General features: G+C 62.4%; 1 protein-coding gene across 1 annotated transcript; it reads left to right on the forward strand.

Moving 5' to 3' along the window:
* Positions 1-489: 489 nt before the first annotated feature.
* FADS3 (fatty acid desaturase 3) lies at positions 490-14,700 on the forward strand. The gene is made up of 12 exons (XM_060606916.3): positions 490-918; positions 8,551-8,661; positions 9,215-9,412; positions 9,775-9,876; positions 9,996-10,118; positions 10,423-10,483; positions 11,022-11,098; positions 11,545-11,642; positions 12,043-12,139; positions 12,235-12,314; positions 12,513-12,638; positions 13,804-14,700. Exons 1-12 carry the CDS (start codon positions 712-714, stop codon positions 13,853-13,855), a joined length of 1,332 nt encoding a protein of 443 aa, XP_060462899.1. The 5' UTR covers positions 490-711; the 3' UTR covers positions 13,856-14,700.
* Positions 14,701-16,199: the final 1,499 nt, after the last annotated feature.

Genomic DNA, 16,199 nt, shown 5'->3' on the forward strand with positions numbered 1-16,199 from the left:
GCCCCGCGTGGGGCGGGTTGGCCCGGCCACGATCCTCAGCCCCGACGGCGGCCTCGTCGCCCCGCCGCTGGGGCGCCCCGATTGGTGGAAAGCTGTTTACAGTCGCCTCGAGGTAGCGTCCCCACCTCTGTGCGCTCAGGATTTAACGTTCCAGGACGCGTGGCTCGAAACCCCGTGTGCGCAGACTGTCGTTCCAAGCCCCGCCGGCACAGATCTGGGCCCCGAGGGCACGCGCGGCGCCGGCCGAGGGTGTAAAGTCCCCGTCCCTCTCCCGTGTCCCCCGCCCCACCCGCGGGGCCGGGAGCGGACGACACCCCCGGCAGCGCCGGGCGTGGTGGCCGCGGCCCCCGCGGGCGGGGCGGGCCCCCCCAGACGCCGCCCTCGCCGGCCCGGAGAGCCGCGCAGCCAATGGAGGCCGAGGCGCTGCGCGGGGATTGGAGCGGGCGCGGGGCGGGCCGGCGGGGCCGAGCGAGGGGAGGAGGCGAGGCGAGCGCTGTCAGCGCGGTTATAAGGGAGGGAAAAGTTCCCTGCGCCGGGAGCCGGGCAGGCGCACGCTCGTACGGCGGCCGCAGCGGCAGGGCGGGGCCGCGGAGGAGCGGGTGGCAGCGGAGGACGCCCCCGGGGACGCGACTCGCTCCCCTCGGGGTCTCTGTCGGACCTCGGAAAGGTACCGGCAGGGGGCGGGGGGGCCGAGGGCTTTTGCACGGGGCCATGGGCGACGTCGGGGAGCCCGGCCGGGGGCCCGCGCAGCCGGGGGCGCCGCTGCCCACCTTCCGCTGGGAGCAGATCCGCCCGCACAACCTCCCGGGCGACAAGTGGCTGGTCATCGAGCGTCGCGTCTACGACATCAGCCGCTGGGCACAACGGCACCCGGGGGGCAGCCGCCTCATTGGCCACCACGGCGCTGAGGACGCCACGGTAAGGAAGCCCACCGCTGGCCGGGTTGGAGCCTGGAGCTCGCTGGGGCCTGGTCGTGGGCACTGCGATCCGCTCTGCTTGCACGCTCTGGCATCCTTTCTACTCTTCGCTGACCCTTGATCTCCTGGTCCGGGACCCAGAATTGGGATGGACAAGCCAGGGCCTGATGTGGGCTGAGGAGGCCACGTCCCTGCGCGGAGGACCTGCACACCCGGCCATGGACGGGGTGGGGGCTGGGCTGGAGCGGGTCTGTAGGGGGAGTGAAGGGCTCTCAGAGGTGGGTGTGCCATGGCCGACTAGCCGGCCCGAAGCGTGAGCCCTCCCTGCTGCTCTGAGCTTCTCTCGGTTCTGGGTCCCCCAGGCCAGGTTGCTTCTGCCGAGTGCCAGGGGTAGGGTGGGGTCCCCAGGGGACTGGCAAGGCTGTGCCACCAGAGGCTGGGGGCTGGGCAGTAAAGCTTGGGCAGTGCCCAGAGGTCTGTGGCTTTCCCAAGAGCTGCTGTAAACTGCTTTGAGGGGCAGTGACTCACCTCTCCTGGGCTGGCAGCTGCACGTGGGAGAACTTTGCCAGCCAGGCTGGGTGGGCCTCCTCGGGAAGCACAGTCACCCCAGGAATAGACTGACCCTTGGGAACCCCGACTTCCCTTTCCCAGCCCATGTCTAGACGTGTCTTGCCAAGGAGGGTTGTGACCCGGTCCAGTGGGAGCATCTGGCCGGAGCCCAGTGGTAGAGCAGCCTGTGCGGGGAGCCTCCTCACCAGCCCCTTCCCGTGGTCCAGCAGTCCCTCGTCTGGAGAGACCACGATGCTCTGCCTTGACCGTGGAACATTCGAGATGGGCCACACTGGGTACCAGGAATCTTCAAGATTCCAGGAGACGAATCCCTAAGTGGCAGAACTTTCGGCAGCAGAAGAGCGTGTCCTGTCCCGGGAGGTCCTGTTTACCAGGACTTCCAGGTTGGACAGTCTCCAAAGACTCTAAGGGAAAGGTCCCTCTTCCCCACTTCCCCCCTAAGAAGCCAAGGGTTTAGAGGCAGAAGCCTCCTGAAAGGCTAGACACTGACAGACTTGTCCACGGGCCGGGTGGTGGCCATGGAGTTGAAGACGACTATGGGCCAACAAGTGGGTGGCCACGCACAGGCCTGTATGCGCGTGAGTGCTGCACGCATTCGTGTGCACGGTTGGACGCGCATGCATTTCTGCCGGGGTATGGGGCGGTTGGGGTGCTGCTGCCCCTCCCCCTCAGCTGGCTGTGCCCTCGCCGCCCCTGAGGGATCCTATGGCTGCGTGCTCGGGCCTATTTCAACCTCAGAGCTGAAGGGCAGAGTGGAGGCAGGCGAGAGGAAAGGCTGACGGAGGGCATTTCTCAATGCTCTTTCCTGCCTGGTGCCCAGGCCGGTGCTGGGGGCCTCTCACAGGGGAACCCCATCAGACGCTTATCTCTTGACCCTGAGACCTCCATCTGGCAGGTTTCTCACTGATTCATCACCGGTAAGGTCTGTTGCCCATTTCCAGAGAAGCAGTCTGTGTGCTCCCTGGGGCTCGGTCCTGGCTCTGCCAGTGGAGACTCTGTGTGACCTTGAAGCAGGTGTCACTCCTCTGAGCCTCAGTTTCCTCATCTGTGAAGAGGGGAGAGCTGGGCCAGACAGTGAGCCAGCTGTGGGCAGGACCCTGCCTTTTCAACTTTGTGGCCCCAGGCCTGCCCACGGAGTAGTCCTTCCTGGTCGGTATACGTTGCTGGCTGATAAGTGTGCGCGTGTCCTGCAAACAGATGGACAGATTATAGACCGGCCCACTGCTGTGTGTGGTCAGGCCCAGCCCCCAGGCGCCCATTCCGGGCCGTGGAGCGCAGGTAGGGGTGGGGCAGCTGTCATGCCGGGGCTGTGTTCCTGAGGCCATCTCTCACTAGCCCCAGCCGCCCATCAGCTGTTCTCATGTCCAGGCAGCAGAAGCCTTCCTGCCAGGAAATTCCCAGAGTTCCTGTGCCATGAAGTCAGCCTGTGGCCATCCTGGGATACAAAACTGGGTACCCTGGGGAGAGTGCTCTGGGCCCCGAGCCAGGTTTCTCTAAGAGTCATAGGCGGCTTGAGACTAGTGGAGGCAGCCAGGGAGGGGCGAGGCCTGGCTGTTGCTGACCAGAAGTATACCAGGGCTGGGTACTGAGTACTTGCTCTGTGCCAGGCTCCGGGTTTAGCACTTGACTTATGGATACTCTCTTTTAATCCCCAGGATACCCCTAGGAGGCAGGTACATTACTGGTTTTTCCCACTTTACAGATGGGACAACTGAGGCTCAGAAAAGCAGAGTGACTTGAAATTAAGTGGTGGGTCTGAGATTTGAATCCATAGCCCATCTTCTTAACCCCACGCTACCCTGTGACTTCACCGGCTTTTCCATTCGTTCATTCTGCAATTATTGGATCAGTAAACCCAGTAGCAGATATTCAGCGAGCAGGTCCTAGCCACCAAACTCTGCTCTAACCTCTGAAGATACAGCTGCGAACAAAACATCTCAAGGAGGAGGTTAGAGCAAAAGCTCAGAAGTGGGACTGTACTCAAGGAACAGTGAGGGTATGGTGTGGCTGGGAGGGGGCAGGCAGCGAGGTCCAGAGGTGACAGGAGTTGGCTGGGCTTCTGTGTCCTTGGAAGGGGGACTTTGGTTTATTCTAAGGGGGATCTTTGGAGGGCAGAGCAGGGAAGCCAGGGGAATCTGATAAACATTTAAAAGGATCCCTAGGGAAGACAGAGCCTTCCTGGAGAAAGGCAGGAGGCTAAGGGAAGAGATGGTGGGATGATTCTCCCAGGTAAGGTCACTCAGAAGAGGTGGCCATTCACCTGGGCTCCGAAACGCAGGCATGGCCAGGGCAGAAGGCAAGAGCGGCTATCGCGTGGCATTCAGACAACAACCGATTGGAAGAAAGCGGGTATGAGTGTTCGCCCATTTTGCAGATGAGGAGACAGGCTGAATATGGGTGATGCGAAGGGACCTTCTTGGGGCCCTCAAAGGGCAGGGCATCAGGTCCTTGGGCTCGGAGGGTGGGACTTGTGTCTGGGTAGCAGCTGGGGGGAAGTGAGGCATATCCCAGGCCTCAGAGTGAGGGTGGGGCCTCAGAGAGGGGCTGGCCATGAACCCAGATGACCTGGCCCCAGAGCCCACGCTCAGGCTTCCTCCCACCTCGCTGGCTGCCTTGGAAACCCTGCTGCCTGATGGCCACTCCCCATGAAGTGTGACCTCTCCGGGCTCCGTAGGTGGTTTCTGTAATGTCCCCACCCACTCAGGCCCCTTCCCAGGGTAGTCACAGTGCCCAGCTCCCCCCCTGGGGGAGTGCTGGGCAGGAACGCGGTACAGAGGTGGGCCGGGCACCCTGGCAGTCCTGCTTTTCCTCCCCAGGGCACCCAAGCGCTACTCTGTATGGCAGAAAACAGCTAGGGAGAACCAGGGCTTGAGGAGGGAACTGGAGAGTGGTAGTGGAGAAAGTGTCCGTGGGTATGGCCCCTTTGGGGTCGCTGACTCGGGAAGTCAAGGGTGCTGGGGGGAGGAGCCCTACTGTGTGTGCTGGCCCGTCACCAGCCACACCAGGCTTCCCGGGAGGGTCTGTCCTTGAGTTGCCCCCGCCCGCGTGGGTGCGAGTTGGACGCGTCGCGTTCGGAGCTGTGCCTCAGTGTCCTCATCTGCAAAACGATGCACTGATAGTGCTTCTCCGCTGGCTCTGATGAGGAATGATGTGGGGAGGGAATGGTAAAGAGCATGAGTGCTGGGCACGAGGGTCTCCTGCATCTTCCACCTGCGAGAGGGAGGGGCGGCGGGATTCCTGGGGTGTCCCTTGACGCTTACCCCCCTACTCCCCATCCTCACAACCCACCGCTGCCTCCTCCACAAAGGCTTAAGGAGGCAGCAAGGACAGACCCAGACCTCCTGAGCGCCCCACCCCCACCCCCCCACCCCCGCCCACAGCCCCGCTCCATTCCCTTCCTGAGCTGGAACATTCCCGATTCTTTGGGGGAGTGACCAGAAATGTTCCCCATCCCGTGTGTCTGTTCCCCAGTCCGTTCCACAGTCTGTTCCTCCTCAGGCTGGCCAGGGCCCGACCGGCAGGGTGGACCCCGCTCTCCTCCCTCACGCCTACAGGCCCACCCTCCAAGGCCACTAAGTCTGAGTGGACTCGGGACAAGGGCGCATCAGGCCAGCGGGGCCTCGGCCAGAGCTGGACGCCGGGCCCTTCTAAGTGTACTTTTACCTGCACTGACTCAGTCCTCCCCGCAGCCTCACGAGATGGGCACGGGCGGTTTCTGATTTACTAATGCGAAAATACTGAGTGGAGGAGCGTGCGATCTTGTCTGTGGCTCATAAGTAGCTGTTCACGTTCCCTTCTCAGCAGGCTGGCGCTGAGCCCCCCACTCCCGCCCCTCAACTGGCTGCTGTTCGGGGCTCGTGTCGGGCTATGGGGGCAGGGCAGGAGCCACTGTGAGCTTTCCAGGGACCGAGGCGGGGCTGGCAGGGCGTGGACATCACAGAGCTGCTTGGGTTCGCATCCCGACTCTGTCATGACAAGCTCTGACCTGGGCAGATGCCCCTGCCACTCCGAGCCTCTGTTCCAGGAAACTGGTTCATATCCCTGCCTTGTTGGCTGTGGATGGTTGGCTCGTGTCCACTCACTCACACCTGCTGTCCAGCCCCTGCCCTGCCAGGCTCTGAGGACGCTCTGTGACCGTAGCCTGTCACTGCCACCAGTGGGTTCACCCAGCTCTCTTCCCAGACCCCGCGAGAGACCCCGAGTGCCACCTTCCACTTGTTAGGTGGGGAAGGATCATAGGGAGGATGTTTCCAGGTGCACCAGGGGTAGGTGGGGGTGGGGCCTCCTGCAGTGAGTGCCCCAAGAAATGCCAGGACCACCCTCCTGTCCCCTACAGTCCAGTCGCTAAACAGCCAGGTCCCTGGCTGTGTCGGTTGATGACCAGCTTCATGGTGAGGCCCCCCCACTACAACCTTCCCCCCCCCCACACACACACACAGGAGACCCACTGCCTCCTCCTGGCCCAGGAGCGGCCACAAGCCCAATTTTGTAGTCAGACTGGGTTCTGATCCACTCGCCATCAAATGGAACTGTGTGCTCTTTGTAAGTGGCTTAACCTCTCTGAGTCTTCTGCCCAGGCCCCGGGTCCTTAAGCGGTAGCCCAGAGAGGATCTGGTCCGTTGGTCCCAGCAAGTATTCCAGCAAGAGCTGATTTGCTGGTGCGTCGGGTTTGGGTCTGAGGCCGGCAACCCACCTTGTTGGTGCCGAGAACGCGATAGGGTCAGTGGTGCCCACCTGCTTCCCAAGGACCCGCCACAGCCCCGCCCATCCCCTCCCATCAGCCGGAGCCTGGTCTGCGAGCTCTGGGGTTTTCCCGCCAGCCCTTCCGGGGCTCACACCTCCCCTTGCCACACCAGGGGATAGACCTGGCTGGAGGGCCCTCGGGTGGCCCTGTCCATCAGCGCTTCTCCAGGCCTGGCCTGGGTGAATCAGGACCCAGGGAGAAGCATCCAGGAAGTTGGCCCTGGACCCCCCCCGGAGATCTGCTGGGCGCTAGGGTGGTCCCAGAAGACACAGAGGGAAGAAGGGCTGGGAGAGAAGGACTGGAAGAGGAAGGATGAAATCCTGGGGCCGTGGCCACAGTAGGCACGCGTGGGCCCCATGTGCCACGAGGGAGTTTCAGCGGAAACTCCCCAGCGCCTGCTCATCAGCCTTAAAAAGGAAGGAAATTCTGACACCTGCTACAATAGGGGTGAGGCTTGAAGACGTTATGCTGAGTGACATGTTAGTCTGGCATAAAAAAGGACAAATCTGTTTGATTCCTCTTATCAGGGGTCCCTCCAGTGGTCCAATTCGTAGAGACAGCAGAGTGAGTGGTGGCTAACAGGGGCTGGGGTGGGGGTGGGGGGTTGGTGGTTCATGAAGACAAGAGTTTTAGTTGGGGAAGGTAAGAAAGTTCTAGAAGTGGACGGTGGTGATGGATGGCCAGCAATGTGAGCACACTCAGTGCCGTTAAACTGCACACTTAAAAAGGATGAAAGCGGTGAATTAAGGGGCAAAAAAAAAAAAAAAAAAAAAAAAAAAAGTTACTGCTCTGAAGTCCAGAGCCAGAAAGGCCCCGGAGTCTTGCCCTCTTTTGTCTAGTCCCAAGCTGGAGGGTCGACTCGCTCAAGGTCGCAGCGGGTGGGGTCAGACCAGCCAGCCCCAGAGCGGCCTTCCCTCCCAGCTCCCCAGGAGCCTGGGGTACCCCCCACCCCGTCAGCAGCTTCCTGGGGTGGGGGCCAGCCTCCCCCACACTTTCTCACTCCCAAATGTCCTGCCCCTCCATCACCGTCATCCCGGAGAGGCGGGGAGATCGGTAGTACACAGCCCCCTTCCCCTCTTAGGAGCTCAGGGAGGGAGTCTAGGTTGTTCCAGAAACAGCACCCTCCCAGCCCCCCAGCTCTCTGGGCTGCCCTGGGCCAGCAAGAGAGCAGACAACAGGAAAGGGGACCGCTCAGGTGGATCTTGCAGGTGGTGCCTCTGCGTGGGGGGTGGGGGGTGGGGGCCCGGAGGGGCCTAAAGTGCTTCCTCCTCCCAGGACTGTGGGGAAGTCCCGGCAGTGAGTGTAGGGGCCCAGCTTCTGGTAGGCTCCCTAGCAAGAGAACGACGGGAGGCCCCTGTTGTCAGCCTTGGTCCAAGGTGCCTCCTTTGGTCGCACGCAGTCACCTTCCCAAGGCCCAGGGGACACCCACCCCGTGGTGTTTCTACAGTTCGGGCAGCTGGATGACTAGTCCCTTCAGAGAGAGTCCAGGGAGAAAGACCCATTGAAGAGCTGGGAACAGTAACGAGCCAGGCACACCAGGACCGGATTAGAGAGACTGAGGGAGCCCGGCGGGGCAATCCGAGTTGGCTCATACTCCAGTGCTGCCTGGGCCACTTCCTAACTGGTCCCTGACCCCAGCGCTTTGTCTTTCTCGACTTTCCAACCCCTGTTGCATTGCACCCCATCCCCACCCCCAGCTGTTCCAGAGAATCACAGGAATGTTCCATATTTATTTGATTTTTTTTTTTTTTTTTTTTTTTTTTGTAAAACCCATCGTTTCCACGTCTGCTTTTAAAATCAAATGAGTTGAACTGTGTATCTTCCTTGCAAACCTGAGAACCCAGTCTGTGTGGCCCTGGACTGATTTTTGGAGAAGGGTGCCCTGTGCTGGGAGAAGCAGCTGGGGCCTGGGGCACCCAGGGCCTGAGGAGGACCTGGCAGGGCATCCAGGGCCCGGGGAGGACCCGGCAGGGCACCCAGGGCCCAGGGAGGACCCAACAGTGTACCCAGGGTCCGGGGAGGACCAGGCAGGGCACCCAGGGCCCGGGGAGGACCAGGCAGGGCACCCAGGGCCCAGGGAGGACCCGGCAGGGCACCCAGGGCCCAGGAAGGACCCAACAGGGCACCCAGGCCCTGGGCAGGACCAGGCAGGGCACCCAGGGCCTAGGGAGGACCAGGCAGGGCTAATGGGCAAGGCTGACCCATTTGGCCCTCTTTTTATGACCCCTGAACGACCAGCTGCTTCTCCGTCTGTCTGCTCTGCCTTCTACCCCGTCTCTATCTGCCCCTCTGTCCACCTGACTGTCTGCTCTCCTTCAGGATGCCTTCCACGCCTTCCACCAGGACCTCAATTTCGTGCGCAAGTTCCTGCAGCCCCTGCTGATTGGAGAGCTGGCCCCGGAGGAGCCCAGCCAGGATGGACCCCAGAATGTGAGCGGGGCCCCGGTGGAGGCTAAGCCCCCAGTGCGGGGGCCTGGAGGGGCGGGGAGCATCGCCGGTAGCAACGCCATCCACATTACTCCGGGGGGGACCCGGGTCCTGGGCTGGGTTTGCCTTCCCTTCCCGGGCAGCAGCCGAAGGTAGAGCTGTAGGAGGCCCGCAGGAGCCCAAGGCCCGGGTCTGGCGGGGCCAGCATTTGCCACGTTCCATTTCCCTTCCTGCTGAAGGCAAGCCCCTTCCTGCTCTGGGTCCGGCATCCCCATCGACACTGAGGGTTTTGAAGCACTGGGCTCTAAGGGTTTTCCCAGCTCTGCCTTTCTCTTCTTCTTGTGTGCCCACACCTCTGGCGGGGTGAGCCCCTGCCACCAGCTGGCTCCCCAGCTCAGACCCCACACCGGTGCTCTCGCCCCTCCATCTCTTGGGCTGTACCCCTTGGGCCTGACACTGGGAGTGGCTGCAGCGTGGGTCGCTGTTGGGGGCTCCCGGGGGGAGGGGGGGAGGGGAGGGCGGCTTCCATAGCTGACCAGCCATTCGGCCGTGGCAGGCCCAGCTGGTTGAGGACTTCCGAGCCCTGCGCCAGGCAGCTGAGGACATGAAGTTGTTTGAGGCCAAGCCCGCCTTCTTCGCTCTCTTGCTGGGCCACATCCTGGCCATGGAGGTGCTCGCCTGGCTCACCATCTACCTCCTCGGCCCGGGCTGGGTGCCCAGCACCCTCGCCGCCCTTGTCCTGGCCACCTCCCAGGTGACTCCAGCATTCTTTTGCCGCCACCCGAACTGCCCAGTAGACGTGGGGCCCGGCCCGTGGGGACACTCTGGACATACCTGCTGAGTATGAATGACCGGCCAGAGGCCCCGTGACGGCTCTATCTGTAGGTCAAGCTGCATTTTAAATGAGCCGTGGAAGCTCAGGGCGGGGAACCAGAAGTCTCCGTGACGGACTGGCAAGCCCGTAGACCTCCCGAGACTCAGTTGCCCTCATCTGTTAAAAGAGGAAGTTGGCCCACAGGGTCTTAAGATGTAGCATGAGCGGCAGCCGCGTCCTGTGAGCGGGGAGGGCACCCTGGGGCCCCTTCCCACCGGCTCCTGACCCTGCTCCCCTCCCAGGCTCAGTGTTGGTGTCTGCAGCATGACCTGGGCCATATCTCCGTCTTCCGGAAGTCCCAGTGGAACCACCTGGCCCAGCAGTTTGTGATGGGACAGCTGAAGGTGAGGGTGGGGGTGGGTGGTGGGCAGCCTTGGGGCTGAGCTGGGGGTGCCCCGCCGGGTCCACACACGCGGTCAGGCACCTGGCCCCCGCCCTCAGAGCCCCCCCTTGTCCCCTGTAGGGCTTCTCTGCCCACTGGTGGAACTTCCGCCATTTCCAGCACCACGCCAAGCCCAACATCTTCCACAAAGACCCGGATGTGACCGTAGCGCCCGTCTTCCTCCTGGGGGAGTCGTCGGTCGAGGTGTGTGGGAAGGATGTGGACTCACTCGTCTGGGCCTCAGGCAGGGAGGCGGAGAGGTCACAGGCAGGCGGCAGGGGACCCTGGCCACAGCCCTCCGTCGTCAGAGCGTCCATTTTCCCATCTGCGGTAGCCACTGAGTCACTGTGACCGAGCCCCTGACGGAGCCCCCCCACTGTCACTCCACGCTGAGTCCCTACCCGAAGGGCACCCCTGCCCCACCTCCCAGCCTGCCGGGGGTGAAGGGCCCAACTGCTAGAACCCAGGGTTGCCCTTGCCCCCTGACCCCTGGCTGTCTCCTCTGCAGTACGGCAGGAAGAAGCGCAGATACTTGCCCTACAACCATCAGCATCTGTACTTTTTCCTGAGTGAGTGTCCCTCGGTCCTCCTGGGGGTGGGGGCACAGGCGGGGCCAGGACCTGTCTGCCCCTGCCTGCTTCCACCCCCTCCCGAGCCAGGGGCGGACCTGTTCAAACCCCCTCATTATGGCGCCGGCACACCTCTCCCAGCCCCTGCCCTGCTGGCCCCCGGCCCTGCCCCGGGGTTTTCAGGATTCCTTCCTGCACGCACGCCAGAGTGGCCTGGAGCCCTAGGGCCCCGGGGGGGGGGGGGGGAGGGGGTTGTCGGGGTGGCCAGGATGAAGATTTAAGGGGACGTGGGAGGCTGGCCTCCTCAGGAGGAACACGGAGGCGGTGGGGCGAGGGCCAGCCCGGGGAGGCTCGGAGGCCAAGGGAAGATGGGTGGCCGAGGCCACGTGGGTGACGCAGGGTCAGCCGGCTGGACGGGACCGGCACCAGGCCCCACGGGCGTTCCCGGGATGTCAGCGCCGCCCCGCTCCCTGACTCCCTCGGCCTGGCCTGCCTGGCACCCCTGCCCTGCTCCTGAGCCCTCCTGTGCCCCTCGCAGTCGGCCCGCCGCTGCTCACCCTGGTGAACTTTGAAGTGGAGAATCTGGCGTACATGCTGGTGTGCATGCGGTGGATGGTGAGTGGGGGCTCTGCGCAGGCCCCCCAGGGGACGCCGTTGTGGTGGCGGGACGTGGGGCACAAGGGGGCGGCCCCGTCCGCGGATGCAGACGGGTGCACACGCGTGTGCGCGCGCGTGCCGCTGTGATGCGTGTGTGCTTGTGCGAGTGTGCACGAGGCGCGCGGTGCTCCCCCGGTCGGGGTGCCCTCCCTGGGGGTGGGGGTCCCCTGGGCCGGCTCTGCCAGGCGCTTGTCCCCGGGGAGGGGTTCCCCCATTGCACACTCCTCCATGAGGCCAGCAGGGCAAGGATCCTGTCCCTTTACGTAGCTGAGAAGACAGAGGCCCAGAGAGGGGTAGTGACCCGTCCGGGGCTCCGAGGCACATCAGGCAGAAGGGGTGGATGACCCCAGCTCCCTTTCCCGGCTGCCTCGGGGGCCTCTGCCCTCCTCCACCCTCCTCTGCAGGACTTGCTCTGGGCTGCCAGCTTCTACTCCCGCTTCTTCCTGTGCTACATCCCCTTCTACGGCGTTCCTGGGGCGCTGCTCCTCTTCGTCGCTGTCAGGTATGGCCAGATTCGGGATGGCAGGGAGGTGGGGAGGCCACACACAGGCAGCAGGGGACCCTGACCACAGCCCTCCAGTGTCAGAGCCTCCATTTCCCCATCTGCAGGATGGGGACAGCAGTGCAGCCTCCCTGGGTTGTTGGGAAACACGAGTGACAGGACCCCAGGGACAGTGGGTCTGCAGGAAGTGGCCTGGCTTGTAAGCAGCCCCATGGATGTCCGCCCTCATGAGCAGGGCTGCTCCGAGCTCTGCCTGGCAATGGACCCTGCTTTGCTCAGCCTCTTTAAACACCACTGGGAAAGGGGTCCCGTGATCCCGTGGTGCAGACGAGGAAGCCAAGGCCCGGGTCTGGTGCAGGGGGTGAGCTGGACATGGGCAGTGCCTGAGCTCCCCTCACAGGGTCCTGGAGAGCCACTGGTTCGTGTGGATCACGCAGATGAACCACATCCCCAAGGAGATCGGCCACGAGAAGCACCGGGACTGGGCCAGCTCTCAGGTGGGCAGCAGGGGTGGGCCCGGGCAGGGACCCAGTGAGGGGGGTGGGGGCCCCATGCCCACCTCTCTCACCTGTGCCCCGCCCACCTCCGCCAGCTGGCAGCCACCTGCAATGTGGAGCCTTCGCTCTTCATCGACTGGTTCAGCGGGCACCTCAACTTCCAGATCGAGCACCAGTGAGTGTGGGGTGGGAGTGAGTCCTGAGCCCAGGAGCTGATGAGGGGCCCCTGTGTCTAGTCTTTCCCCAGGGAGGCCGGGACATAAGCCCTGGACTCCCTGGAGGCTGGGGAGAGGTGGTGAACGGGGGGGGGGGCCCCCGGGGGCCCCCTCCGTCACCCGTCGCCTCAGGTGCCAACACACGCTCTCCCCACCAGCCTCTTCCCCACGATGCCAAGGCACAACTACCGTAGGGTGGCCCCGCTGGTCAAGGCGCTGTGTGCCAAGCACGGCCTCAACTACGAGGTGAAGCCCTTTCTCACCGCCCTGGTGGACATCGTTGGGTAAGGATCCCCCGCTCAGCGCCCCTTCCTGGGTACCTGGCTCTCTGAGCCCAAGAGCTGGCATTCAAGGCCCGTCTGATCCACCTTTCGGTCCTCAGCCTGTGCCTGCCCTCCCTTCCCAGGGCTCTTTCACACTGCCGGGGTTTAGGGCAGCATCTGCCATGGGCCCAGACCCTGTCCTGAGGGCTATAGATAACATCAGTGAGCAAAACCGGCCGAGATCCCTGCCTAGCAGATCTGGAAACCAGTTAAACTAAGTAAATTACAGAAACTGTGGGAAGAGAAGGTATGCTTTGGCGAAATGGAACCATAAAACCTAAGAGTAGGAGCAGGAGAGGGGACTTGTGAGTTTCAGTAGGGTGGCAGGGTAGGTCGAGAAGGTCACATGTAAGCAGAGACAGGGAGGAGGGCAGAGGGTTGGCAGTGGTGACATCGGGGGGAAGAGCATCTGGGGCACGGGAACAGCCGTGCGAAGGCCGTGAGGCAGGCGTGTGCTGGTGTGAGTGGAGGAGGGACACGCGGGACCTGGATGCCCTGACCGGGAGTGCACGGATGGGGCTCGATTTGAAGCGAGAAGCAGTGCAGGGGTCCCTGTAGCCGTCTGGGTGAGGGACAATGGAGGTGGCCTTGGCAGTGGGGAGCAGAGGGCAGATTCCCCCAGCCAGAGCTCTTCCACCTCTGCGCTCTGCACATGCTGTTCCCTTTGCTTGCAGGCCCTTCCTTCTAGGCTGGTGTTTGAACTCTTGCTGCTTCCCCTTCATGACCCTTCCAAGCCCCGTCGTCCGAGCCCCTGCCACTGGGCAGGGTCCCATTAGAACACCTGGCTCAGGGGTTCCTGGCGAGTGGTTGATATTTCTGGCTCCTCTGCCTGTCATCGGGCTCCTGGTGGGCAGCCTCTGTGCCTTACACACGGGCTCCAGGGTCGCAGGGCCTCGCAGAAGGAGACCAAAGAGAGAAGGACAGGCCCGTGCTGACTGCTGCCCGGCCTTGGTCTCCCCCGACCCGAGGTCTAGATTCTACTCCAGTTGATGAGAGTGTAGCCCCCTCCCCGAGTCTCCCCTTCTGCTCCCCCACCCCAGCTGCCTGGCCCAGGGGAATGGGACGCGCGGAGGACTGTCTTGGGGGAGGGGTGAGAGAAGACACCCACCCCACCTCTGCCTCCTAGGTCCCTGAAGAAGTCTGGCGACATCTGGCTGGAAGCCTACCTCCACCAGTGAAGGCGGCACCCAGGGCCCCAGCGACCACCAAGCCGGCCCAGGCAGGCTTGACCACTCCGCCCCACCCCCACCCGCACCCCACCCTCCACCTGGCCTAGGGGGCCCTGCCCACCCTTCTGGATCTGCTGTCCTCACCTCACCACCCCCCTCACCTGTCTGCTTGGCAGCCCTAAGGCCATGGCTCTTGGCCAAACAGGACCAGGGCTAGGGGGATAGTACATAAAGCCACACAGCATGGCATGTTTTCCTAGAGCAAAAATTTAGGGAAAACGGTTATTTTTATATAAAAACAAACACAGAAAAACGGTGGAGTATTGAATCTGCAAGAATCTTGGAGCGGGGCTTCCTGAGAGGAGTTTAGGCCACTTGGGCCATCAGGGTGCTGGGGGGGCAGGGGGGCAGGGGGAGAGACTGGTGGCCCTGGGTCGGGAAGCTGGCAGCTGGCCCAGGCTCGGGTCTCTGTGACGGTCCCTCCCTTCCTGTCCTTTCACCCACTCACCAGCAACCTGTGGCCGTCACGTTGGGTTCACTCGCTTTGCTCCTCTGCAAGGTGGGACAGGAGCCGGTCCGGCAGACCAGGGCTCGGGCCACGTCTGCAGGCGCCCCCCTCCCACCCAGCACAGGAAGGGGAAGCCAGGATGTCCCCCCGCCCCGCCCTGCGCTGGCCTCCCGGAGCTTCCGAGGGCCACCTGCCAGTCTTAGCATTTGCACCCAGCATCATGCTGGCAGGGGTGCAGCTTGACTGTGTTCAGTGGCCCACAGGAGGGGACCCTGGGTTTCTCCCATGCCTCCCTGGGACCTGGTGCTTGCCTGCTGGAAGCAGCTTAAAGAAAACAAAGTGCTGAGCTAGCTAGGTTTTCTCTGAGGCCTTTTCTGGAGTGGGAACGGGGAGTCCTCCCCACCAGCCACAGGATTGCCCCTCGCTTTGTCAAGGCCCCCATTGCCCTGGACTGGGTTCTCTTCGGGGAGGTGGAAGGGGCACACGTGCTGGGGGTCTCGTCCAGTCTTTTCCCAGGACTGCCCGGCCCCACCCTGATCCACACCCCATGCAGCTCCCACCCTCCTCTCCTCCGTAAACCAGGGGACTAGTACCACCTCTGCCTGGACTCAGAGCTGTGTGACGTTGTGGAAGTTATTCAACCTCTCTGAGCGGTAGTATGATCCCCGAGGGTGACGGAAGGTAAAAGGGATGCTGTATGGAAGGCTCTTTGCATAGGGCTTGGCAACAGGCCTCTGAAATGTAAAAAGTTTTATGCACAAAGCCCTACACCCTGGGGCCCCACCTGCCCTGACCTGGGACAAGCCCGTGGCTGTCTGAGCGGTGCCATGCGGGCCCCGGGATGGCATTCCCTCCATCTCCTGTACAATCGCGGCATTTCCTGCAGTGGCTCGGAGGGACAGACCTGAGGGCAGCAGGCCCCACCGTGGGGAAGGCTGAGCCTGCAACGCCACCTAGGGGCATCCAGAGTATCTGCACCATTGTGGGGCAGGCCACGCTCCATGCTGCCCCTGGTGGTGGCCGCGGGGAGTGCTCTCTCCGCCTGCAAATGGGTGGTTGCCTAGGGACCTCCTCCTCCGAGGACGCTTAGGGAAGACGCCTGGCCTCAAATAGCCACCGATCTCTCCTTATTGCCTGAAATCCTTCACTGGCGGGTCATCCTTATCCTTGTTCCACTCTGTCCCCCATGCTAGAACCTCTGGGGATAGGTCATCACGCCTCTCCTGGGCTGAGCTCCCCCTTATCAGATGTCTTATGCAGTCATGGAACAAAAACCTAGGGAGCGTGGGCTAGGTTTGTAAAAGGAAGGAAGGAAGGAAGGGCCTTGGCGGAGCCTCCAAGAAACCCCGTATCCCTGCTTTACCATCTGCCTACATCTGCACAGCCCGGGCAGATGGCAGAAAAGGAGATTCACAAGTACCAGCCCTGCCTGTGATGTTGGGAATGGCTGGTCCCAGTTATGAACGGACTCCTTTGGGACAGGACAGGTTGCTGTCTTTCACTGGTCTTTCCCACACTCCCCTTCCCTGGACACGTCCTAGAGCACCCGGCCGCCTCTTCTGCTTGGTCCTTTCCAAGCTCTCAGGACCTGTCACTAATTCTCCTGGGTACTGGCCCTTGAATTTGGAAGAAAGAACTAAATGCCTTCAAAATACAAAGAAACACATTTATAATGGCAGAGGACCATAGAGACGTGGCCTTCAAATGCTAGCATGCTAGGTGGCCCCTTGTGTGTATGCTTGGGCCAGTCTGGTTAGAAATGTCAAATGCGGCCAAGAGAGCTCCGGATCTCCAGACCTCTCTGGGCCTCAGTTTCTTATTTAAAAAAAAAAAAAAATTTTTTTT

Source organism: Panthera onca, chromosome D1 (genome assembly GCF_046562875.1).
Source record: "Panthera onca isolate mPanOnc1 chromosome D1, mPanOnc1 haplotype 2, whole genome shotgun sequence".
NCBI classification, from domain to species: domain Eukaryota; kingdom Metazoa; phylum Chordata; class Mammalia; order Carnivora; family Felidae; genus Panthera; species Panthera onca.

Excerpts from the sequence above, each read along its gene's own strand:
- FADS3 (XM_060606916.3), top strand. The coding sequence starts at position 712 with ATGGGCGACGTCGGGGAGCCCGGCCGGGGGCCCGCGCAGCCGGGGGCG. Across the intron at positions 919-8,550 it reads ACGGCGCTGAGGACGCCACG|GATGCCTTCCACGCCTTCCA; the intron begins GTAAGGAAGCCC and ends GCTCTCCTTCAG. Across the intron at positions 10,484-11,021 it reads GCATCTGTACTTTTTCCTGA|TCGGCCCGCCGCTGCTCACC; the intron begins GTGAGTGTCCCT and ends TGCCCCTCGCAG.